At 52.0% G+C, this 24,579-nt stretch overlaps 1 protein-coding gene across 6 annotated transcripts in view; it reads right to left on the bottom strand.

Annotated features, from left to right (window-relative positions):
* The window catches only part of NOC2L (NOC2 like nucleolar associated transcriptional repressor), an 83,911-nt gene that overhangs the window by 56,055 nt on the left and 3,277 nt on the right, over window positions 1-24,579 (bottom strand). For 4 of the 6 annotated variants that reach the window (XM_007070252.4, XM_043531534.1, XM_043531536.1 and 1 more), the window contains exons 3-11: window positions 23,067-23,244; window positions 21,934-22,035; window positions 19,458-19,578; window positions 18,268-18,358; window positions 16,380-16,458; window positions 13,056-13,166; window positions 11,299-11,412; window positions 10,645-10,833; window positions 7,021-7,160 (exon numbers count right to left, since the gene is read on the bottom strand). In XM_007070252.4, the coding sequence (XP_007070314.2) occupies window positions 7,021-7,160; window positions 10,645-10,833; window positions 11,299-11,412; window positions 13,056-13,166; window positions 16,380-16,458; window positions 18,268-18,358; window positions 19,458-19,578; window positions 21,934-22,035; window positions 23,067-23,244 (1,125 nt within the window). The remainder of the gene's footprint in view (window positions 1-7,020; window positions 7,161-10,644; window positions 10,834-11,298; window positions 11,413-13,055; window positions 13,167-16,379; window positions 16,459-18,267; window positions 18,359-19,457; window positions 19,579-21,933; window positions 22,036-23,066; window positions 23,245-24,579) is intronic. The other 2 variants (XM_027832291.3, XM_043531535.1) reach the window with 1 other exon arrangement.

A 24,579-nucleotide genomic window follows, 5' to 3' on the forward strand; every position in this document is an offset into this window, starting at 1 on the left:
GGGGAGGCTGCAGGAAGCCCCCCTCCTACATCAGTCTAAGCCCAGCCAAGTGGCGGGCTGTTCCCGAGATGCCAGCGTATCTCCTCTTCCCATGGAAAGGGGTGCTTAGGCACTCTCACACGCACAGCCTGGAGGAGCTTGGTGTTTATTAAATGTGCTGGAAGGGCCCCAAAGTAGGTCGGACTGGACAGTCCCAGGGTAAGCCAAAAGCTGCACAAAAATGAGGGGGCACCCCAAAATGGCGGGGGGGGGGGGGGGGGGGGGGGGGAGGGCAGGAAGAGGCGCCTGAGACAACAGAAGGAATTGGAGGAGCTCCAATGGAGCAGTCTTCTCCCTCTGTCCCAGTGTCTGGAGAGCCCCAGCCCAGCCATACCCCCTGCACCCTTTTAGCTCTTTATTTGCAGGAGCGATGTAAGCAATCCCAAGGGACGCCCCCAGCAAACCGGGTCCTCCCGCCCCTTGCAGCTGGGCTGGCATCGCCTCTCCCCGTCCAACCCTCTGCTTTCCCTGGCCTGGATCCCATCTGCTCCCAATCACGTGCAAGTTCGAGCCGCGCTGGGTCCATTTCTCCGAAGCATCCTTCTGAATACATTTTTAATGTGTTTTATACGCCGGCGGGGGGCGGGGGGAAGAGGGAATAAGAAAACGAGGGAGCTAATTCTGAGGTTAGCAGGCAGCCCTCTGCTACTAGTTATCTTATTTAAGCACATTTTAAATTCTGCCTTGGTCCCCGCCTGGAGCAATAAGGCTTCGACGGATGGTAATTTCTCCCCAGTCCCCTTCTGTAATGAGGTGGTGCAGCAGAAGGAACTGCACACCGACCGCCCCCCCTCCCCCTATTTGTCTCTGTCCATCAGCCCTTTTGCAGGAAGACAGCGCCACCTTCGGGTAGAAGGAAAAGAAAAAAAATAACGGGAGAGAAATTATTTTCTCCAGGGTTTCAGTATTATTTTATTTGCTCCTGTGCGACGCTAGTTTCAAGATACGCCTGTGACCAACCTGCGGAACCCAGACCAGAACATATTTAAGGTTCCGGCACGAATCCCCCGATGCCGAGTACGACAAACACAGAACAACCCGAGAGTAAACGACAGCGTACTCCCTGCCTCCTGCAAGGACGCCTGCTCATAGCCGCCAGATACTTATCCATCCTTAACACTAGCAGCCCCCACTCTGGAGGTATATCAGGGCCTTTCGAACAGGTTAAACTCCCCTTTGCACTCACTCAGCCAATGCGCCCAGATGGCACGCAGCCCTACCCAGATTTTCATGGGACCTGCTCAGGTAAATCTAAGCCATCATCACTGTTCTTGACAGCCTTCTTTTCCCCAGGCCGAGCAAGGCTTAATGATTAAACCCTCAGCGGCTCTAACTCGACAGACTGACCCTACCCAGAGGGGCGCCAAGCAGATAGGGTGTTATTTCCCCACAAGACAAGGTTTTATTCGCTAAAGAGCCAGGGATGGAGAAATGGGCAAGAACTGGAATCCTTTCTTTGCAGTACGACGGCTTTAAAAATAAAACCGCCCCAAGGAGCTGATGAGCATTTGGGCGAACCTAACTTCACGCTTTCCTCCGCACACTCCCCCTAGCACTATTCCATGCCCCTGAGAGCGAGCGTGTAAGCAAAGGGGAGCAGGTGTAATCACTCCTCTTCTTTTAAAGACCCTAAGGCCAGATCCTCAGCTGGCGCAACGGGGCAGAGTGCCACCAAACAAGCTATGCCAACTTACACTAGCTGAGGATCTGGCCCTACATTTGAGAGAGAGTAAAAGATATAAAACCCTGAGAAAGCTAAATGGACTGCATCGTTCCCCTCCCCCACTCCCCAGAGAGCCCCAACCCCTAAACACACAACGCTCAGCAGCTGCATCCCGCCACTGATTGAGATGCTGATGCTGATTGAAGATGCCTACGGCAAGTTGCGACGCAGGAGAAATAACCCAACAGCCCACGTGGGAATCCCACCAGCGTGTGCATGTTACCCATAAGGAAGGGGGTGGGAGGGCGGACAGAGAAGCGTGCAGGAGCCTGGTCCCTCCTGAATGTTTTGCAGGCTCTTCGCACTTCTCACTGGTACCCCCTGCTGTGGTCCCCGATGGACCCTTGGGCTTCATTTCTGCTCTGCTACCGCTGCTCCAAAAAGGCAGCTGCAACCCAGGGCCCCGGAGAAGCTGTTGGAACTGCAGGACCGAGTCTGCCAGCGCAGCCATAGCAAGGGGACTAAGGAACGAGACCCCCATGATTTACCACACTGCGTTCGCTCTCTTACACGCAGGATTTCTGACAACATCCGCCCTCCCTTACGCCCCAGCCTGGATGTACCACTGGCTTGCTCACGAAGGGACCTAACGCAGGGTCTGTTCCCAGCCCTCTCCAACCCAAAGCCCATTTCCTGATGCAGTCCCAAACCCTCATTGCTCTCGTTACGTGCTCGCTGTATGGTGCGCCAGGAGGCTCTGTACATAACACATGCCCGCAAATTCTGTTTGCCGCTCTCCCTGGGACTTTCCAAATTCACCTTTCGGTGGCCCTAGACAGCTGATTTATCTGCCCGGACAGGTGAAAAAGTGCCTAGGCTTGTCTGCAGGACAATTAAAGTGCTGCAGCAGCAATGGGATACTGGGGGGGATGGCAGGGAAGGTAAGAGAATCCCGACAATTGTTTGAACCTCTTTATCTTCATCACCCCTGGGAGCCCTGAGACCAGCCGGGCGGCATTGGAGAGCTCAGATTCTGGTTACGGCGCTCACAGGATTTCAGAGATGACCGATGTTTCAAAGCACAGTGTACCTTTTTCCTTCCAAACCTGGGAGGGTAGGGAGAGGGAGATTGAGTCAAGTTCTCAGCAGAAGAGAAGAGAAAAGAAAAGAGAGAAAAGGTCACACTTCTTCAAGCCCCGATGCTGCCAAATACCCACAGAATCCAAATATTGACAGGGAAATCACTCAAGACGGCAGAGTTAGGAAAGCACCTAACTACAGCTACATCTGCGCTACACACCAGCGTCGCCAAGCATTGAGAACACGTAGCAGGTTGCGTCCACACAGCGATGTGCAATGCAAGTGAAAGGCTCTGGCAGAAGGGAGATAAAAGGGAAAGGCTCCTTCCCTACCACTGGAGTCTTTCCCTGGAGCTAACAGCAGTGTAGAAGGGGAACCATGGCTTAGGTGAGTAGGTTATATACTCGCGTGCATACCCCCACCCCGTCACACGTGTCTAAGCCGTGCCTCACTGGCTACCCTGATATTTATATCCCTGGAGGGTGGGCTATGCAGGTTCGTAGTCTACAGGCTGCTGAAAGCAGCATCCAGGGTAGATGTACCTTATCTGTAGTTAAATCTGGGTTTGATTCCTGACTCTGCCACTGATTCCCAGTGTGACCTTGGGCCAGTTACTCCAGATCTCTGTGGGGAGGGTAATCCTTCCTTCCTCCCACCCTGGGTCTGTCTTATCTGTTTACACTGTAAGCTCTTTAGGGCAGGACCCATTTCCTATTTTACATCTGTACAGTGCTTTGCACAACTGGGCCTTGATCTCAGTTGGGCCCTGCAATCTCTACTACATTATTATTATTAAATGATTATCCCACCTTGCTGAACTCACAGTTGCTCAGATTTAAGAGAGATCCCAAGATGAACTGCAAAAAGCAAATTTATCACTGGTGTGACTCCACCGACTTCAGCAGAGTTGCATCAGGGTTGAATTTGGCCCATTATGCCTGTCTGCTGGAAGTAGGCAAATAATCACGTGACCCAAGTTCTCCCGTCACACAACCGGGTGTTTCATTGGTGTGCAAATAAAAGAAAAAATCAGAGGCTAATTACACTCGGAAGCTCCCAAGTCAACAAGGCTTCAATCCCCCTATGACAGCAGCTCAGCTCTGAGATGCGGCAATGAACGGACCCATTCAGGTGTTTGCGCATGGACGGCTCTCTCTTCTCCAGGGAAATAAAAGGAGATATGTCACCTTTGGGAATAAAAACCCAGCGCCATAGCAACGCTGCCTCCGGCTGTCGCTGCTCTGCCCGGGACAAGGTGTGCAAATAAATACGAGGCTGCTTGCACCTCAAGCTGCGCAAGCACACAAGACAATCAGAGCAAGAGTGCCCCACGCCAGGGTATAAAAACCCCAAGGCTCTCAATTCACCTTCTCCCTCTCTGCGGGGGTGCCAGACGCTTATTCCTGCAATGGGATAGCCGTGAGAGCTCGTTCGCATTTCCATGCACGAGCCCTCACAGGCACTGCATGGTTTTTAACATGTTTATTTACCGCACTGGATTTTTGCCTACGGGCTGACACAGTTCTCAGTGCAACAAGGCCACGAGGCATCAGATTCGATAAACTCTGGAAGACTGGCCTGGGCCAGTAAGTGGACGGGGGCGCAGTGTTGCTGGAAGGGCTGTCAGTGACAATCTTTCCTTCAAGTCAATAAAAAAAGGGCCACTGCCCAAACTAGGGGGCACTGTACTCCCGGCAGAACACTTCTGCAGAGAGAGAACACGGAGGTTTTATCCTCTCACACGCCCCGAGGGTCCCAGGACACTCTTTGCACACGAGGGCGGGGCAGGAGCACTAAAAATCAGACCCAGACACCAAGGTTAACCCATGTCATTAGACTATACTTCCTCCAAGTCTACTGTCCTTTCAGCAGGCAACAGTACAAAGAAAGGGATTACCCAAAATGGCTCGGGGACATCCAACGCCTCTAGATAATCAGAGCCTGGATAAGAAGAGTTTCAGATTCAGAATGAAGCTGGAGAGCCATCTGTCTTGGATGGTTTAGACACAACAAATCCTGCATCTGGGCAGGGAGAGAGACTAGCTGACCCTTGCGGTTCCTTCTAACCCTATGGTTCTAAGGAACAGGCTCATCATTCTGATAACCAAGGGGTTGGCTGCGATCTCCGCGTCCTGTCTGAAGTGGCTGTGCGCTCTTATGCTGCTGCTGGGTTCCACCCCAGAAGCGGCTGCATTTCAGCAGCGGATGAAGTGGCCACAATGTACAGTTTATGGTCCTGACCCAGTCAGCGCCCATGGAAGTCAATGGAATGACTCCCAGTGACTTCTAACGGGCTTCTCCCCCGATGAAGGAAGCAGCTTCACTATGGTGCTATGGCGACACAGCTGCGGCGCTGGACTGTAGACATTATCCTTAGAAAGGCAGTAGCAGGCAGGGCTTATGTCCCATAGCAGAAGTTCAGCACGTACCTAGCGTTGATGCTATTAAGGGGACATTATGTTGTTCAAAGAGGAACCCTTTGGATAAGGCACGACACCAAGAGCCCATCTGCCCTGTTCCAGCCAACACACAATGCCCTCTTCTCCTGGAAACTGGCTCTAACACCCAACCCTGTGTGAGCCCGACCCCGTGTGAGCTGCTGCACAGCACATTAAGCGCTTTCCCTTCTGCTTCTGAAGTCCCTGCATTAACACGGCTTTGCAGTGTGCCTGCAGCCTGGAGCGTATGAAAAGTGTGAATGTAAACACAACACAATGCTGGGAGAATGCAATTCACGTCACCCTCCTTTGTCTGCAGCGCTCTCCGAGAAGCTGGACAACAGAATAACTTTCCCCATCGATTTTGCTAGCTACTATTTGGCAAACATTGCTTCCACCTTCCTGCCGCGGCTCTGATGCAGGGAGAAACCAAGCTAGCTCCGTTTCAATTACCTCAATTTCCTGTCTACAAGCAACTCTGCTGATCCAGCAAGATTGGGCACAGTGCTGGGGCTTGCAATGGTTAGCTGCTGCTGCAGTGAAAGAGGTGTGGAGAGCTCAGGTTAGGGAATGCAGCCTAGCAGGCTGGCCTCTAGGTGGAGCCTCAGCTTGCTAAGTGGCCTCAGTGGCAGCGGGCACCTCACAAAAGGCACAGGAGATCTTACAGACTTGGGCTCCGGGTTGCCAGAGACACATGCCACAGTGTAGACCAGCCACAGCAATACCCCCATCAGTACATCTCAGAGCACTTTACACATGTGGTCACTATCATGGCCCCCGCCTGGCACAGAGAGGGGACGCAACTTGCCCAAGCTCACCCAGCAGGGAAGTTGCAGAGCCAGGAATAGAAACCCGGTCTTCCAGGCCCTGGTCCAATGCTCTACCCACTAGGCCACACAGCCCATATGATGATGATTGGTGGGGGGTAAGAACTATCCCCACAAGAGCTTGCTGTAGCGTGGGGACTGTTTTACAAGTGAAGAGGCCAGGTAAGTTACAGGAGCGCAAGGGGCTCCCGAAGCTCCGGGTTGTAGGCCAGCCCATCACAAAACAGGACAGAGCAAAATTACTGCTCGCTCCCTGCTCAGGTTAAAAAGACGTGGGCTGGACTAAGGGCCAGGTTACTCGTTTCAATAAGGGACTGGGCTGCTTTGGTTTCTTTTAGAACGAGAAATCACAACAGGTCTATGAACGCAGGCACTCAGTGGGAAGTGCAGTGGTGCTGGGATCAGCTGTTCTGTTAGCCTTCACTTATTCCTAGGCACCGTCTGAGCCTGGCACTCCGCTACGGCCACAGGTGGCCCAATGTGAACCCCAAGGTGAGATGCTCACCCTGGCTCTGCCACTGCAAGTCACAGTTTATCCCCATTTTACAGATGGGGAAACCCAGGCACAGAGCGGTGAAGTGACTTACCCAAGATCCCCCAGCAAGCCAGTGGCTGAGCCTAGAACAGAACTCAGGTCTCCCGAGTCCCAGTCCAGTGCTTTAGTCACTACGCCACAGATGCGGTCGTACCAGTGAGCTCAGTTAATGGGCACAAAAGTAGCTTGATGAAGCCTCATAGCAAGTTCAAGCAACATGGCAGCAAGTGATTTCTAACAGGGGTGCTTCAACAAATCACAGCTCACGAGAGCAGCCCCCCAGTATGCAATAGGACAGTCCCCTACAACAAAGGGTTAAAATCTATATGTACCCTCCCTGCCCATCCCCTATGTGACTATATGGCCACATCTGTCACATGGGAAATCAAAGCCCAGTGTTTTATAAGGGCGGGGGGAGAACTATCCGTTCCTACTTACTTAATGCAGCCAACGATGACCTGGGTCAGAGGGTAAATTAACGGCGCCATGATCTCGCTGGGGTAGATGGTGCTCAGGACCCGACACCAGAAGTCCAGGCAGTGGACGTACTGCCAGTTGTAAACAGACTGGAAGTTCTCCTACAGAAAAAGGAAAGGCGCACACGCTTGGCAAACGAACGGCCGAGATAGGAGCTGAACCTCCTTTCCGTGGCGCGCACGCAGGCTCCTTTGTATTCAGAGGCCGTGCGGTCTAGCGGAAGGAGCGCACAACTGGGAACCGGGGACTCTTGCATTCTAACCCTGGCTCTGGCAGCGACTAGTTACATTACGCTGGGAAGAAGGGGGGGCTGTGCGGTGGAGGCCCTAGTCCAGGAGCCAGGAAGACGGGATGGCTAGAGGTTTGCACAATGCTTTGGAAATGTTAAGTACTGCCCTCGGTGTGTCGTTCCTCGCGGCATTTATCTGCAGCTATGCTTCACAAGCGGAGCTCCGTCTCCTTAACACCTCAGCCCACAGCATATGGAGGGGCAGGGCCATGCTGTGTATGGGCCTTTCCCGTCCACTGGCTAAGGGGGACGAACCCTGATCTCCCATGGGCAGCCAGGCTGGGAGATCCTTCTACACCTGTGCTGACTCCCTCCCTGGTCCACGCACGCTGGAGAGAAGAAAAATAAACCTCTAAAGCTACAGGGCAGAACCAGCTTCCCCCAGCAACCGTCCCCTAAGGCTCCCGCTGAACCTACCTCCCCTACCAAGTGACCTGCAGAACCACTAGGATCTCATTTCCCCAGGCAAAGCAGGACACAGGGCCCAGCTGCTGCCACCAGGGGGCTCTGATTACTCCTTCAATTGCAGTATTAAAAGAGAAGCTCCATCGCTCGGGTATCACGAGGACGGGCAGCACTTTTGAATCTCAGGGAGCGTTACTGCTATTCATTTTGAAGACGTGCCGACGTGCACTCAGGGTCAAAGAGAGCCTCATGCAGCCGTGACCGGCCCGTCCAGCACACCCACCTCCAAGGGGTTAAACAGACCCAATTACAAGGGGACACCGCAATAGCAGGTTCCTTTTACAGAGCCCAGGGAACATAAAAAAGCAGGGCCCAGGGTGAGCTTTCAGCTTTATTTCTAGGTACAGCCTGCATGTCAGCCCAGGAGCCGCCTTCCTAGTTACCAGACAAAACAACGCAAGAGGTCACTTGGGTAATTAATACTTGCCGTGTCACTGCATTCTCAGATCACGCAGGCTGGCTCAGACCTGCAAAGACCGGGCCACGGCTCTACCCAAGAGTTAGGTGTTTTTTTCTAGTTTCAAAATAAACTTGGGAAGTGTCTCCCCTCCCTGCCTGGTTCTGAGCAGCCCGGAACACCAGAAAAAATAAAAACCTTCTATGAAAGAGCTATTCTCAGCCGGTGTTTCCCACCCAGCTGAAAGCACCAGAAAGTCCACATGGAAGCCAGTTCTCCGGGGACTTTTCAACCAGAGGCTGCAGGCCCAAGAAGCTCAGAATTCGGAGAAAAATCCCAGCTGCTGGCAGCTTCCACAGCTGCTCCTAGTGAGGGGCCTTTGGCTCCAAATTTCTCTCACCAAATGAGATTCTTTCTTTTGTCAGCTAAGGGTGATAAACTCTGACGACTACGGCTCGTCTCCTCTTACGTGTGCTTGAGCAGTGTGTGCATGGAGTGGACAGTGGACTGCCTGCTTGTAGCATTTCTGAATTACACACAAGCCCAACACCTTGTGGTAGGGCTTAGGTAAACATTCCCCCCTTCGGTCAGGTCGCACGCCCGTCCATGCGGCTCGGACCAGCCGATGGCTTCTGTAAGCGCCCGGTGCTCATTTCACACTAATTGACTTGTTGTTGGGATTTGGGCATACTGGTCGTGCCGCTCTAATTTAATCTCTCCTTCCGCCCCCACTTTCAAACCCCTCCTGGGAAACCAACCAGATTTGGGGACTGTCTGGTCCAGGGCTGAAGGTGTAGGAAGCCAATATAATCCAATTATGGGCATATGCCCAGGCCCAGACTTTGCTTATCTCGGCTGGGTTTATCCCTATGTCTGAGCATCTAGGAGATTTAAGTGGTAACCAATCCTGCAGTGCACAGGAGCAACCGAACCACTAATCCGCAAGGGTTTGTTTTCTCAAACCCGGGTAAAGACAGGATTAGCAATCTGACAGTGTAAACAGGTCAGACTGGACAGGGCCCAAATCAGGCCTGCTTCAGAGGGACTTAGCTGCTTGCCTCAATGAAATTACAGAAATGGCCTGGGCAGGTGACACACGCTGATGGGGAGATGCGCCAGGCAGACACCGCAATTGGAAAGAGCCACAAATAAGGGGCGGTTTATAATCTTCTGTGCTCCGGGTTTTGCTAAGCAGCTGAAATGTTCATTTCACATACACGGCAGGGCGAAGGGAAGGAGATGCCCAGGGTGAGAGAGAGAGAACATCTGCCAGGATCTACATAGCCTGGGAAGAGAGAACTACCTTGCCAGTATTTGCTCTCCACCTCCTTGCTAAAAAACCCAAACAGCGACATAAATGAAAGCGTTTATCCTCCCATGAGCAGCTGGCAAAACTCTGGGTCCCTCTTTCCTTTGGCAGAGCAGCCACCTGCTGGCTCCTTAGCGCATCATGAAACAGGCTGGTCCCCTTCTGACTTGGCTGCCTGCTTCGTGAAACAAGTTCCTACCAAGCCCAATGCTATCAAAATCCCACCGGCACTAACTTCCCCTGAGTTCTCCAAGGATGTCCCCCATGTGCCAGCTGACTTCCCACCATGTACTCCAGTGGGGTCCCTAACACGCACCAGTCAGTGCTCTCCCAGGGGTGCTGGAATAATTTGTATAGTGGGGGTGTTGACAGCCATTGAATCAAACTGTAAATATTGTATATAATGGAGGCTCCAGAAAAAGCATTTCCTGGGAGTGACACCAGAACATGAAGTACAAAATCATCCGCCCATCCCCCAAGGACTCCAAGCTTCCCCAATTCCGGTAGGGAGTCTCTGTCAGAGAGAGAATCCAGATCCAGTCTCTATTTACACAGTGCCGTTCAACCCCAAAGAGACTGAAGCACTTTGCAAAACACACACACAGGCAAGTCACTTCTCCCACCACTGGGTTGGCCCAGGCTAGGCAGGTGCACAACTCCCCAGCAGTTGGGAGTGGGGTGCACTGAGCGGGAAGAGGTAATTAGCCAAGGATGCTGGGGCAAACTCCTACTCAGAGATCTTTAACGGTCTATGCTGAGCAGACTGACCCTGGTTTTAAAGGTCTCATCTACACAGCCCTCCCACCCCCTTCCCAGCGCCGGGCCTGGAGCACAGCTTGCCTAAAGAGACGAGATGCCCTTGCTCAGGGTCCAGCTTAAGGCTCCAGGGTGAACAGGCATTTCAGCCGCGATGCTCCAACAGGGCAATCTGCTCCTCTCCTTGCCACGTCTCCCAAATGTAGTAACCAGCAGCATTGAAGCAGGGACCGGGATTTTTTTTCCCCTGTCTCACCATGCACAAGGCCACACATCAATCTGAGTTAAAGCCAACGTTGTGGGTGCGTAACAGCAGCTTGCAAAGCTCCCCGCGTGGACTTGTTCACCGAGCTGGGGTTTGGAACCTACCTTCTTCTTCACGGTCATGGCGCTACGCAGGTGAATGGCAAGCTGGCGAATGTAGATGAAGGCGTGCTGGTAGGACACCTGCGTGTCCAGGGCGTACATCTCCGTCAGGGTGCGCTGCATGAAGTTGATCATGGGGAGGACGTTGGGGGAGGTGAACCTGGAGTTCTTCACGTAGGAGATGTACATTTGCTGCAGGAAAAGGCAAGGCACGAACCGGGAGTCAGAATGAAAATCCGGGCAGGGAAGGAATGCTCTCCAACAACCCTCAGCCAAAAACTCGCCACCGCCTGGCTTCCAGCACATCCGTGCTCGGGACAGGGGCCAGCCTGAGTGCTGCCCACGCCCTAGGATCCTTGCATGCCGGTATGTCTACACGCCATCGGAGACAGAGCAGCAGCATAGCCCAGCTCACAGAGGCAGATCACATGGCCTAGCAGATGGTGCACTGGGCTGGGACTCAGGAGACCTGGCTACTACTCTCAGCTCTGCCACTGGCCTGCTGGGTAATCTTGTGAAAGTCACTTTACCTCCCATGCCTCAGTTTCCCATTTGCAAAATGGAGATTATGCATCTGGCCTCCTTTGCAAAGCACACTGAGATCTGCAGATGTTAACAGCTAGATATTACTGTTATAAGAGCACACCCTGCCATTACCTTGAGCACAGGGTTCAGGTACAGCTCCTTTTTATGGCGGCAAATCTTGTTCAGTACCAGGAAGGCCAGCACTCTCACTGTTTCTTCGCCCGTGCTCCACAGACGGATGGCTTGCTAAAGAGGAAAGGAGGGAGAGAGGCTCGTGTGAGCAAAAGGACAGGATCCCATCCCATCAACAGAGAGGCCAGAGCTTTCCCTGACCCTTCATTTCGGAGAGACAGAGAGGAAGGGCAGGTTGTGCAGCCGTCAGGAGCTCAGCACTAACGGCCATCCCATGCCCACAGCCTGGCTGTGACCCACCTCCACGTTACGCGCCAAGATCAACGCCCTCAAACACATCTGTCTGCTAACGTCAACAGGGGCTGCATGTGCTCAGCGCCCCTGAAAGTCAGGCCGCTCATACGTGGAGGCCTACACATGGACTTCGACGCCTAGATCTAGGCATCTACCTTTGAAGTTGAGTCAAACTTCCCCCCAGGCTTTTCCTGACCAAACTAGAAGCCTCTCTTCTAGCTACAGGCAGCTCTGTGTCACACAGCGCTCTGCCAACCCTGTGAAAAGGAAGTCCTCTGCGTATCATGTCGTTTTACACAGAGCACACCCAATACTCAAGGCCAGAGCCAACCTGACTGTGGTTCCTGGAAACCAAATGCTCTCCAAACACTTCTCAATCCCCACCCTGGCCTTAAAGAACAGACAGATGCCAAACACGCAATACAGAGGCTTCTGAGCCAGGATTTTGCTGCACCACCTCAGATCACTGGCTTATCAAAGTCCAGTATTAAGATGCAGGATGTGGCTAAGAGACCTGGACCAGAACACAAGAGACCTGGACTCGATTCCTGCCTCTGCCACAGACTCCCTGTGGGACGTGGGGCAAGTCATTTACTCTTAGGACCTATGCTCCCCATCTGTCAAATGGAAATCATCTATTTAGTTTAGTTTGATTGCCAGCTCTTTGGGGCAGGGATTCTCTCTTACTAGGCATCCGGTAGAGTGGGACAGTGATCATGGTTGAAACCTCGAGAGAACACATTGTAAGTATCCCATCTCTCACAGCAGCTCAGAGAGGCAAAAATCCCCTGCAGAACCTGATAAATTGTGCAGAACAGAAAATTCCTCCCTGACAGTGCTAGTGAGAAGCCTCAAAACAAGTGATTTAAATTACCCTTATCTCAGCATGCAGCACCACAAACATCACCGGCCATACATGTCTCCAGCTCGGCTCGCCTTCTGCACTGTCAGACCTCTCTGATTTAACGCTCCCGTTGCCCTCTTGCCCACATGCCACTCCTCCTCCCGCTCTGTCACCCACAACTGCTGAGTGTGTGAGAGAAAGTCACTGCACAAATATTCCACCCCCGAGCCTCCAGAGGAAAACGCTATCACACGTACACAGACACCCCACAGGGAGCAATTACTCTCCAGGCGATTAGGAAAACAGCTTCGCTGTATCACCACCACGTCTCTCCGGAACGGGTACCACTCCTGCACGACGTGCCATGGGGATTCACGGCCACGTGCAGGCGGATCCAAGCCCCCGCTGAACTCGGCGGAAGGGTGACGGCTGGCACCTAACGACGATAAATGGAGGCCTGGGTGCTTAACGGAAGAACAGCCCAGGAAAACAGGGAACTGAGCTCAGGGCCCCAGACACTGTTCTGGCAGGGTAACCAACCCCAAATATCCAATACCATGTGGGGTACACACGGTCTCACTTCTCTCTAAATTAAAGTTTCCATTATTCTGTGCCTTACCTTGAGCAGCATGCGGCACTGCTTTGGGAACGACAAGAAATAAGGGACGATGGCGTTGACGTGGTGAAGGACAGCAGCTCCGACAGAAGCTTCCGTTAAACAAGACAGGAGCTACAAGGGGGAGGCAAAATGAGATTGTGGTCAGTCCCGCGGATCCCACCCAACTTCTTCCGTTCCCGTTAGCTCCAAACGTTTCCTGGGTGCCAGGAGCGGTGCAGCCCAACCCGCACTCTGGGGTTCGGGCTACAAGAAGCCAAGCCAAAAGAACTTTGGAGCAAATCCGGGAGCAGGGCCAGCGCAGTGGCAAATTTGCTGCTTAGAGGGACCTGGCTCTCGCCACACTTGGTTAGTGAGCCTTAGGGAAGGCAAGAGGCTACCTCCGATGGCAGGGGGGACGAGGGTTTGGCCAGGAGCACCGATGAGTATGCCTTTGCCTACACGAGGCTGAGAACAGCCAACATGGCTCCTGGGCTGTGGTGGTGGCAGCAACCCAGTGATTTACAGGCTTTCCCCAGCAATCCTCTGGCAGAGAGCAGAGGCACTAGCAGGTGATTGAGGGGTTAACTCCCACTCCACAAAAGGGTTACCGAGTGGCTCTCTTACTGCGTGGCTGGTCCTTTAAGGGGACCTGAGCCTAGCCTGGCCACTGCCTGATCAGCTACCTCCCAGCAGAGACTGGTTAAGGGATTACAAAAGCCAAGAAGTGCTCGGCTGGGAAGGAAAGCTGCAAGAGGAACGTCGCTCCTCTGGCAGGCCCTGGAGCAGCGGGGAACCGGCCTCGGGTCCCCAGCAGAAGATCCCAGGTCAGGGGATGAGATGGTTTATAAGTGGGACTTATCCAGAACCATTTTATTGTGTCTGAAGGATAAACTGTGCCTGAAGGAAAGGCCTGACAAGACTGTGGGCAAGGTGCCCCTCCTGAGCTGGGGAGACAGGCCAGCTCCTTACAGACTCCTTAACAGCTTCTAGGGTGAAGGGGGTAGAGAACAGACACACCACAGCTTAATATCTTTGGGAAGGGCAGGCTCAGCCCTCTCGGGGCCAAAACCCAAGTTGAGGGGTGTTTATTTAGAGGGACATCGAGTTTACAGTCACTGCGGTGCTGAAAAGTGTTTTACCAGCTACTGTGCCAACTCACACTGCAAATCACCACAGCTGAAAGAGGAGGCAATTGGTCTCCTCTTTATCCCTTCCACTGCTCTCCTTTACGCAAGCCTGGATATCACGCTGTGGTCGCTGGCAGCTATCGCCTGCAAGTCTCTCTCACAGCCACAGGAGAGAGTAAAACATATTTTTTAAAAACGGGAGCATGATTATAAAGCCAGCATAACGTTGGGCGAGCGGGTCTGCTCGAGAGCAGGCAGAGAACTGGAAATACTTTTTAACTTGTCTAGATTTTGAGTTGACCACACAGAATCATAGAAGTGTAGGACTGGAAGGGACCTCGAGAGGTCATCTAGTCCAGTCCCCTGCACTCAAGGCAGAACTAGGGAATAGCTAGACCGGGGTGGGCAAACTTTTTGGCCTGAGGGCCACATCGCGGTATGGAAATTGTATGGCGGGCCATGAATGCTCACGAAATTGGGGGTAGGGGTGCGGGCTCTGGCTGGGGGTGCGGGCTCTGCATTGGGGCCAGAAATAAGGAGTTCAGGGTGCAAAAGGGGGCTTCGAGTTGGGGTGCAGGGGGTGGGTGTAAGGGCTCTGGGGTACAAGAGGGGGCTCTGGGCTGGGATCGAGGGATTCGGAGGGCGGATCAGGGCTGTGGCAGGGGATTGGAGCACAGGGTGGGGGGCTCAGGGGTGCAGGCTCTGGGCGGCACTTACCACAAGCAGCTCCTGGAAGCAAATCCCCCCTCTGGCTTCGAGGCACAGCCAGGCGGCTCTGTGCGCTGCCCTGTCCGCAGGTGCCACCCCTGCAGTTCCCATTACCCAGGAACCACGGCCAATAGGAGCTGCGGGGGAAGCACCTGCGGATGGGGCAGCATGCAGATCCGCCTGTCCGTACCTCCACGTACTACGTAGGAGCCGGAGGGAGGTCCTGCCGGCTGCTTCCTGGGAGCTGCGCAAGCCTCTGACCCTGCTCCCCAGCGGGAGCACCGGAGCGGGCAAACACCCAACCCCGCTCCCCGGCAGGAGCTGAGGGCCAGATTAAATGGTCGGACGGGCCGGATATGGCCCGTGGGCTGTAGTGTGTCCACCCCTGAGCTAGACCATTCCCAACAGGTGTTTGTCTAACCTGCTCTTAAAACCCTCCAATGACCGAGATTCCACACCCTTCCTAGGCAATTTGTTCCAGCGCTTAACTCCCTAATGTCCAACCTAAACTGCCCTTGCTGCAATTTAAGCCCATTGCTTCTTGTCCTATAAGCTTGAAACATCTTAATGATACATAATAATAATAATACCACCTAGCTTTTATCTAGAGCTTTTAATCGTTAGCTCTCTAAGGGAGGGAAGTATAATTATCCCCATTGGACAGATGCCTTTTTCTGTTCTATTGCAATCCTTAGTTACCTTGCTTGCTGTAAGCACAACCCCTCGAGGAAAAGGCTTTGCTGCTCAAGAATGCTTTTCTGCTGAATCATTTTGCCGGCTTATGCCCTGGAAGGGTGTCAGCACTTTCACTTTGTTTACCTGCTCTCCCTTCCCCCAAGAGCCCCACCACTGCCTTGGAGAATGAACAATTTATGCTCTTTTCTTGTTTTTTGTTGTTTTTTAAGTCCAACTCTCCCTCATTTGGGGGTACACGATGAAACAGTCTGTTGGCTTCCCTAAGTCTTCCCCAAAAATCTTGATCTAGGAGGAATGGAACCCAGCTTTATAAACACACATGGACCCTCCCTGGAAAACTGGACACCAGCAACTTAGCACAGGTGGGATCTTCTAATAAAGTTGCAGCAGAATTATAGTTGGTGAGGTTGGGATATGGCGCCTGATAAACTCAACCTCATTGCAGGTTTCACTGCAGGAAAGGGAGCATCCATTATGAAGCAGGCCCAGGACCTGAAACGACTTTAACCTGATGAGATTTCGAGATGAGCAGAAGGCAGGCGTGACCTTAAAACTGCAAGAATTGCCTCCCAGAAGGAAGCTAAGTTTGTGAAATCAGAGCAATTAATGCCACTAACAGTCATCTGCTTTGTCAACGGGCTCATTTGTGTTTAGGTGGCGAGGTGTCACCTTTAAAGGGACGGTTAGCTAGAAGCAAGCAGTGTATCTCCCTTGCTCCTAGGCACCTGACCCCAAAATATAAACCTGCTTCCCAACAGAAACCCAGCAGTGCCCAGGACAACAGCCTCCTAACAGACATGCTGCAGGTCTTTACCTGGATGGTGCAGCTCAGGTACATCTTGACATCCAGCCTCAGCTTGCCCCAGAGTGGGCTGGTAGAGGGCAGCACCATCCTAGGAATGAACAGGGAGAGAACACAGGCTGAGTGGGAGTCGCGTTTAGTTTAGAGCTAAAAGTGACAATGAATCATTACACTATGGAAACTCCCAGGAAACCAGCATCTTCCACACGGCGAGGAGAGGGGGGGGCGTAAAAGTGTTACAATCTCATTATAAAAGGAGTAAGGCTTTGTCATCCAAAGGGTGCCCCAGGCCTGCACGACATTACTCCAGGGCACAAAGGGAAGCTCCCGCGCATCCCTCTCCATCTGGCTAACAGAACGGATGCTGAAATGGAGCGGGGGTGTCTGGCATTCAGCCCCATTTGCCTTCTGTTCAGGCATCCCGAGGCCGTGGCTTAAAAATAGGACTGATTTCTATTGCAAGACGGCTGGAGGTACACGGATTATGACGTACAATTATGAGTGGCCCAGCCGGCGTGAGAAAAAGCACAGATCTCACTTGTGCCACTCATGAGCTCACGCCCACATGAACTAATAACTGCAGGGCTGAGTGTTTGCCAGGCAAACCTACCATGGACTTCACACAGAGTTCGCATCAGTAAGGAGTGCAAGGAGGAAAGAGGGAACTGTTCTCTGCAATCAGCACTATATTGCTATTTCAGAGCAACAGCACAGGGAACGGAGACTTACGCTTCGCCACCAACGCCAACAGGAAATTCGGAGTTGACCTCAACCCCCATCCCATCCCTAACCAGGCCAAACAGGGACATTAACAATAGTAGCATTAAAACCTGCCTAGGATGCCTTTGCACTTTTCACACTTGCATGGCAGACAGAGTAATGCCTGTGTAAGTGCGACCACCTTTGGGGTGGAACACTCCTGCTACATAACACTGCATAAGACTGTAGGGCAGAAAGAGAAGGAAACCGCAGCGAAGATTCTGGTAAATGAAGAACACAGATACCCTAGGTGGAACACGGCCAGGACAGAGGGACTAACACATTTTGCAGAGAGTGCTTGGGGATCTTTTAACAGGTGGTCAGAGCTTTACTTCCAGCACCACTGTAACGCTGGTCCAGGGTGGACTCAGAGCTAAGAATGGTACCAGCAGCCCTGGATGACCCCTGGAGGTCACCCTTCCAAGTACTGCTCTAGCCGAACCCTGTTTACCGTGGGTCAGTACGAGATCCCAGCCCAAGGCAGTTTGGCAGCCAACCAGAATTCCAGCGAACAAAACTGGGCCCATGAGTCAGAAATCCCCCTGTCTCTAATGAAGGCTCTAGTCAGCTCAGATGACAGCAGAGAGGAATGCAACACAGAGCTTCTGGACTGACGCCTGCATTTAGGAACACAGGATTAATTGTACCCTCATTAGCCCAGCTGCGCATTGCTGTTCCCCATTCCATCCATGATCTAACGCAGACCAGGTCAAACCTGGAAGCTCCTGCTCTCAACCCACCAGAATCTGGGGCCTAGCACACCCACAGCAGTAAACATCGAAAGCAGTAGGGTGAATTGCTACCAAGTCACATCTCAAGGGCAAGCAGGTCAGTCACAAACCATTTTTCCCTTCACCCCAAATAAAATGCCACTTCCTTCAGAATTCCCCGGTGCAGGAGGAAAAGGTTCACGCTGGACACCTCCTGCACTGGAGAATTCAGAAGGATTGAGGCTCAAGGATAAGAAGCCCATAGGCACGGACAAATGGTTTTTCCACTACACAGGAAGAGCTGCATCTCTGCCAATTCTTCCACCTGCAAGAGCTGCTTCTCTGTCAATTCTTCCACCGGCATGCCCAGGCCTCAGTGCTGGGAAAGGCCCAGACGACACTTATCTGCAGTGCAATTGCCTGGAACTTACTTTGATTTATCTTTCAGCACCTTCACCTGAAGCAGTTTCTGCAGGCAGCCAAAGAGATCCCGAATGCAGAAGGACACCAGGGCATTAAATACTGAACCAAAAAAGAACATGTCAGTAAAATACTTATGACTGGTTTCCTATTCACTTCCCGGCCCCCTTGCTAACCTGAAACAGAACTGTCACCACTGAGCTCAGAACAGGACCTGGGGGTCTTTCACAGGTTTGCACAAATCAGTCTACTCTCTCTCTCCACCCACTCCCACTCAGGAATTCCTTCCTGAAGAGTAAGATTCCTTAGATTGTAAGCTCTTTGGACAAGGACCCCTTGCGCATGAGGTCCCTCTCTTCGCTCTGGGTTGGCACAGCATCTAACACACGGGGGCCCTGGTCCATGATTGGAGCTGCTAGGTACTACAAAGAATAATAAGAGGCAAGAAACCAGGAATTACGTGTTTTGGTGGTGTTTTTTTAAAGCAATGTCATCAGACAGCACCTTGTTACTATGTCATTTACTGAATTAGAAAAACGAAGGATTGCCTTGAAGGGAAGCCACATTGAGCGGCTGTAGTGTTCCACATGGGCACTACGGAGTGGAGAGAGAACACCCTCAATCGATTCTGAAATGTGGCAACGATCCAGGGCTGATTCTAAGCAGGGTGCACTAAGAAGCTTTTCCAGCACCCACATTTCTCAAAAAGTAGGCAGCAACTAAATTTCCGGGGGACAGATGCGCATGAGTTGGGACAATTCTTTCATACTTCAAATAAATAAAATTAATGCAGCGAGGGAAGAATCGGCGGTTGACGCTAAGTCACAATTTTAGGTGAGACATGGTCATCCCCATAGCAGCAAATGGGGCTGTTAGATAAGGCTACTTTTGCCGACATCCCTCAGTGCTGTCTCGGGTCCGCCCGAACAATATTAGCTGAAATCCTGCTGCTTCAGGACCCCCTTCCAGAATGGGCACTATACAAGGTGGGGCTGTCCCCGTGTAGAACCTTTGTCATCAGGAGGAGTTATGCTGTTAAACTGAAAGCCACGAGATATGCATGGAACTGGGATGAAGATCATTTTCATTTCCACTGATTTTATTTTCTCCTGATAGGCCTTGTCCCCAGGCCCTTATTCCACACCACCTGCCCCCTATGAAATAAGCCTCGACAGCCTCTAGCCGGAACAAAAGCTCTCACCGGCACTGTCGGTGACTTTGAATTTGCTGGGGTCGGCCCCACCGTCATCTCCTTTGGTAGTTGCCACAGATGCTTTAAAGGCCTGAGTGATCTCATGGAAGAGCCTCAGTGTTAGCTGCTTCTGGGAGAGAGGAATAAAGAAATGTCAGCAATAAAGGGAGAGGAAAATGGAGGCAGCTTTATTCCTTCATTAACAATCATCCCTCATTATGCGCTTTTCATCAGTAGAGCTCAAAGTGCTTCACAGAAACAGGAAAGAATGAGTATCCCGTTCACACAGCTGGGGAGACTGAGGCACGTTACATAGTGTTCAAACCCTATTAAAAAAATCTGCAGGACATGCAGGACGCAGAGTGCTTCGGTGGAAACCTGGGAGTGAAGACCAGATGTGCAACTTCACTCGCTCCGTGACCTCATGTGAAACCCTGGAGTCGCACTAGCCTCTTAACACAGCCTGCAAACTGAAGCTGAGACCCCCTGGTCAAGCCAGTAACCATGCAGGTGCCAGTGTCACAGCTAAACAAGCCAGATGCCTCATCCACATGTTACCCGGCTGGCAGAACCGTCTTGCTCAGCGTGCTCATTCTATCATGCTGTTCTGTGTACAGGTTTCTGGGTGAGAAGATGCTGCCGAGGTGGACGAGCACCAAATTTGCTCTCTCTCACACCTGATACACACAGCTTTGCCCTGGAGGCACACCCCGAACCACAGGAGACCATTAGCCTCTCCGAACATGGGCTCCAACAGCCCTTCAGCCACAGATTCTAAACCAGATGATCCAAAAAACAAGTAGATCAGGACTCCAGATTTCTGGGGATTGCAGCCACAGTCTGGGGGAGGAAAACTATCAAGGGGGACCTTTATACTACACAGAAGACATTCAGAGTCAGAGAGAAGCCTGTCCCGAAAGCATACAATCAATGGGACCCTGTGGGTATGTCTACACACTAGAGCTGGGAGCGAGCCTCCCAGCCTGGGAACACAGATACACACTAGCTCAGCTTGAGCCAGCATACTAAATATAGCAGTGTGGACACAGCAACAGAGGCAGCATGGGCTAGCCACCCGCGCACAGACCCAGGGGACCGGGCCGGCTGGCTCTCCGTCACATGCTGCAACCTCCACACATTCAAGTCAAGTCACTCATGTACATCAGCGCATGTGGGATTGGTCCCTAAATTAAGAGGACTGTGACGGGGCAGCTGCTCCTCACTGGCTGGCAAAGGGTTAATAGCAGCCCTTGGAGTGGCTGTGCAGAACCCAGCCAATCAGAGGAAGGGTTAGAAGCAGCCAATCAGGGCCAGGCTGGGCCCTATAAGAAGGGCCACAGAGCAGAGAGGAGCTCAGACTCTCCCTGGAGCTTGAGGGAGAAGGACTGGCTGCCTTTAGAGGCGTGCCTGGGACACAGCAGTGCTGGGCAGGGTCAGGGGGGCAAGCGGAGCTCCAGCCTGGCTGGCTCCCAGACGGAGGCCTTGATACAGGGGCCGAGTAGGTTCTGGGGCTACAGGGAAGTGGCCCAAGGAAAGCAGGTAGCTGCAGAGGGGAAAGCAACGCAGTGAGCGGCTGCCAGTTATAAGGTCCCAGGGCCTGGGTCCCCCCATTTTGCCCCACTGGCCGCCGAAGGAAGTGGCCAGCCAAAGGACTGCAGTTCGCCACGGCGGCAAGAGGCCGGGCGAAGGACTGCCAGTTCCCCAGGAAGGGGGGAGACAACGGGCTGGGGCACAGATGGAGCGCCGTGCGCTGAAGAGGACGCCATGGTCCGGGAGCAACGCAGGTCCCCACAGACAGCGGAGATGTTGGAGAAGCAGTAACAGAGAGTAAGACACCACAAGAGGAGGGTGCCCTGCTGATGGACACAGCTAATTCCCAGAGCAACCAGCAGGAGGTGCCATAGTGGGGAGCACAAACAACCCCTTACAAGGACGAACAGGAGACGATGCAGTGGTGTGATAGAAGGGAGCAAATAATACAATCAGGCAGTTACTTAGGGCTCGTCTACACACAATAATTGCCCTGCACTAACTATGCTATGCAATTAAAGCTGTACAACCTCCCTGCCTGCCCCATATTGGCATAAAGTTGCCTCAGATTTGTATAACTATTCCCTATGGGAAGAGGCATAAGCGATACTGGTCTAACTGCATCTGCAGGGAGGTTGTACCAGTTTTAACTATTTCAATAAAACAGGACATCGCTGTACTGTACAAAGACTGTGTGGAGAGCAGGCCTGAGAATAACATTTGTGCTTTTAACTAGCAGTGACAGGAACCAAACACAGACCAAGAGGCAGCAAGGCAAAGACATTTCACCCACTTCGCCCCCCAGCTGGCAGGCCCAGGGCCTGGGCCATCTCCCTGGTGCCTAGTGTCCATATGTTTTTAAAAAGCAAGGATCTCAGCATTGTGCTGTGAGGGAGGCCTTTCAATCGGGCCAAAACTCTCCCCCCACTTACAAAACAGTGGGCTCATCTCTCACCTCTGCAGCCTGTTTCCATTGTTCCACCATCTTCAAGGTCACGGTGATAAAGTCAGCTTTCTTCCGCTTGACCGTTTCCTCTTCCTCCTCGTCACTTGCTTCCTACAACGGTCAGAGACATTGACAGGGTGGCGCTGGGTTTGCAGATCAGTCTCCGTTTCCCCCGCCCACCACCGCCCCTTGAAAGGAAAATCAAGTGGCTAGAGCGGCTGACAGGAGGTCAGGCCACGTCTACACTGTGGGCCTACTGTAGCTGTGACGCTGTAAGTCAGTAGCGTAGGTGCAGACTGCAGTGACCAAAGGGGTGTCTCTGCCACTGTAGGAACTCTGCCTCTCCCAGGACCTAGATGCATCCACACCAGGCGTTAGGCGTGAAAAATCCACACCCCCGCGTGCGGTAGCTACGTCACCCTACATGAAGCGTAGCCCAGACCTTGGAGGCAGTGGATTCTCCTCCTGGCTCTGTCACTAGCAATGCGTATGACTCAGAGGCAGTAAGAACAAAGCCCTCTACGACCGCAAACAGACGTCACCCCCAGAAAGAGCTCACAGCCTTACACAGGCACATGTGACGTACAGGACAGCAGTTCAAATACCAGAGTGTGTGCAGAAATTTACAGCGCCTAGCACAGCGGGGTCCTGGCCCACAATGAGGGCCCCTACGATCTATGGAAATAAAATAATAAATAATAGGAAGAAGGGGGCCGTCTGGAGCGATTTGGAGGAGAGTAAGGGTGTTCTGCACGTGGGAGACTCTCCCAAGTGTGCGGGTGGGAAAGTGCAGAAAGCCCAGGGAATGTGGAAGAGGAGGACCGTTGCCAGATGTCAGTGTCTCCATGTAGAACAATACCCTATCACCACACAGGGATGCTGCAAGGCTCAGGGGGAGGTGATTGGCTGCTGGAAATACTAGATTATTGCACTATTATTATTTAAATCAACAACTGGTTTCCAGGCCACCAGCCCTAACTGCCTGCAGACCTTTGAGGAGACATTTCCCTACTGCTCTGTACCATCACACACCCGAAGCAAATTCAGCCGTTGCACTGAAACTCACAAGCAATGGTTATGCCATGAAGGTAACCTATTTTAAAGATGCCTAAGATACTCCTCCATCCTCCAGAACCCAGTACCTCGAGCGTTTCAGGCAGCGTGTGCAGCCCCTTCTCCTCCTCGTCAGAGTCGTCCGAGTCATCAAAGTTCAGCAGGGAGCGGTCATTTTCTTGCAAGAACTTGTAAAATTCAGGATCACGTTCCTTCAGCCGCGAGAGCTGGTCTTTGTGCTCAGTTGCCTTTCCTTTCTTCACGTTCCTGATGGAGCGGGATCAGAAGAATTAAGATCTGGTTATTTATTCAGAGCGGAAAGTATGTTAGGAATTGTACAAGCAAACCAATCTAAGCTGTTCATAAAAGCCCAGACTCTAAAATGCATATGCTTAAATGTTGTCCTAAATAAGGCTGGCTTTCCTGAATCAGGGCCACGGTGCACAGGATTCTGGGAATCTTTCATTGCTTGCTTTGGGAGAAAACCCCTTTGAGTTGGTAAAATAAGTTTTCATTCACATCTTTTGCTGACATCCTTTGTTCAGAAAGGTCCTTCTAAATTCCACAGGAAAGCAAAAAAAAAAAGCTGTCCTTGGAATCTGTAAGGGAACACATCACTTTGGAAATTTGGCAAAGACAGGCCAGAAGATCATATCACCTTATAATACAAACCAGGTGCGACGCTCTGTACCTCGGGGGAACACCCTACACCCCCCCCCCCCCCCAGGTTCATCTTTATAAAATGACTGTGTGGTATCCAATGCAAAGTTTGTCATGTTGGGCGTCTTCGGAAGGCTCACTTCATCGGATGCATCCGATGAAGTGAGCTGTAGCTCACGAAAGCTTATGCTCAAATAAATTGGTTAGTCTCTAAGGTGCCACAAGTCCTCCTTTTCTTTTTGCGAATACAGACTAACATGGCTGTTACTCTGAAACCTTCGGAAGGCTCATGATGCACTGAGCTTGGTTGTTATAGTGATGTTATAGTAATTGTTACAGTAATGTTACAGGTTATAATTTCATGTATATAGTTATGAGGCTGAAAACGTATCCTCATGACTTAAACAAGCACAGGCAAAAACTCTCCAAGAACAGAGAGGCAGTTCACACCTCATCAGGTATGGGACAAACCCAGCCCAGCCTCACAGGAACAAAGGATACTGGGCTAGGCAGCAACAAAAGAATCTGTTAGACTCTCCAGGGAGTCACCCCATTCCTTTGGGCAGTTTGGAACTGCGATGAAGTAAAGCTCATCTGAAGGGGGGGGAGCCAAGACGGAAGAAAGGACATGATAAAAGGCGGACACATTTGCCGTGCGCGCTCTCTCTCTCTCCCACCTCCATCTGCAGACACCACAGCAAGGGACCAGAGTGCTGATCAAAGGGGAGAGCCTGGCTGAAGAGCAACCAGCCAGCCTGTGGTGAGAAGCATCTAAGTTTGTAAAGACATGGAAAGCGTTAAGATCACTTAGAATGTGTTTTGCTTTTATTTCATTTGACCAAATCTGACTTCTTGTGCTTTGACTTATAACCACTTAAAATCTATCTTTATAGTTAATAAATCTGTTTGTTTATTCTACCGGAAGCAGTGCGTTTGGTCTGA

This window comes from Chelonia mydas, chromosome 18, assembly GCF_015237465.2.
Source record: "Chelonia mydas isolate rCheMyd1 chromosome 18, rCheMyd1.pri.v2, whole genome shotgun sequence".
In the NCBI taxonomy this organism is placed as follows: Eukaryota; Metazoa; Chordata; order Testudines; family Cheloniidae; genus Chelonia; species Chelonia mydas.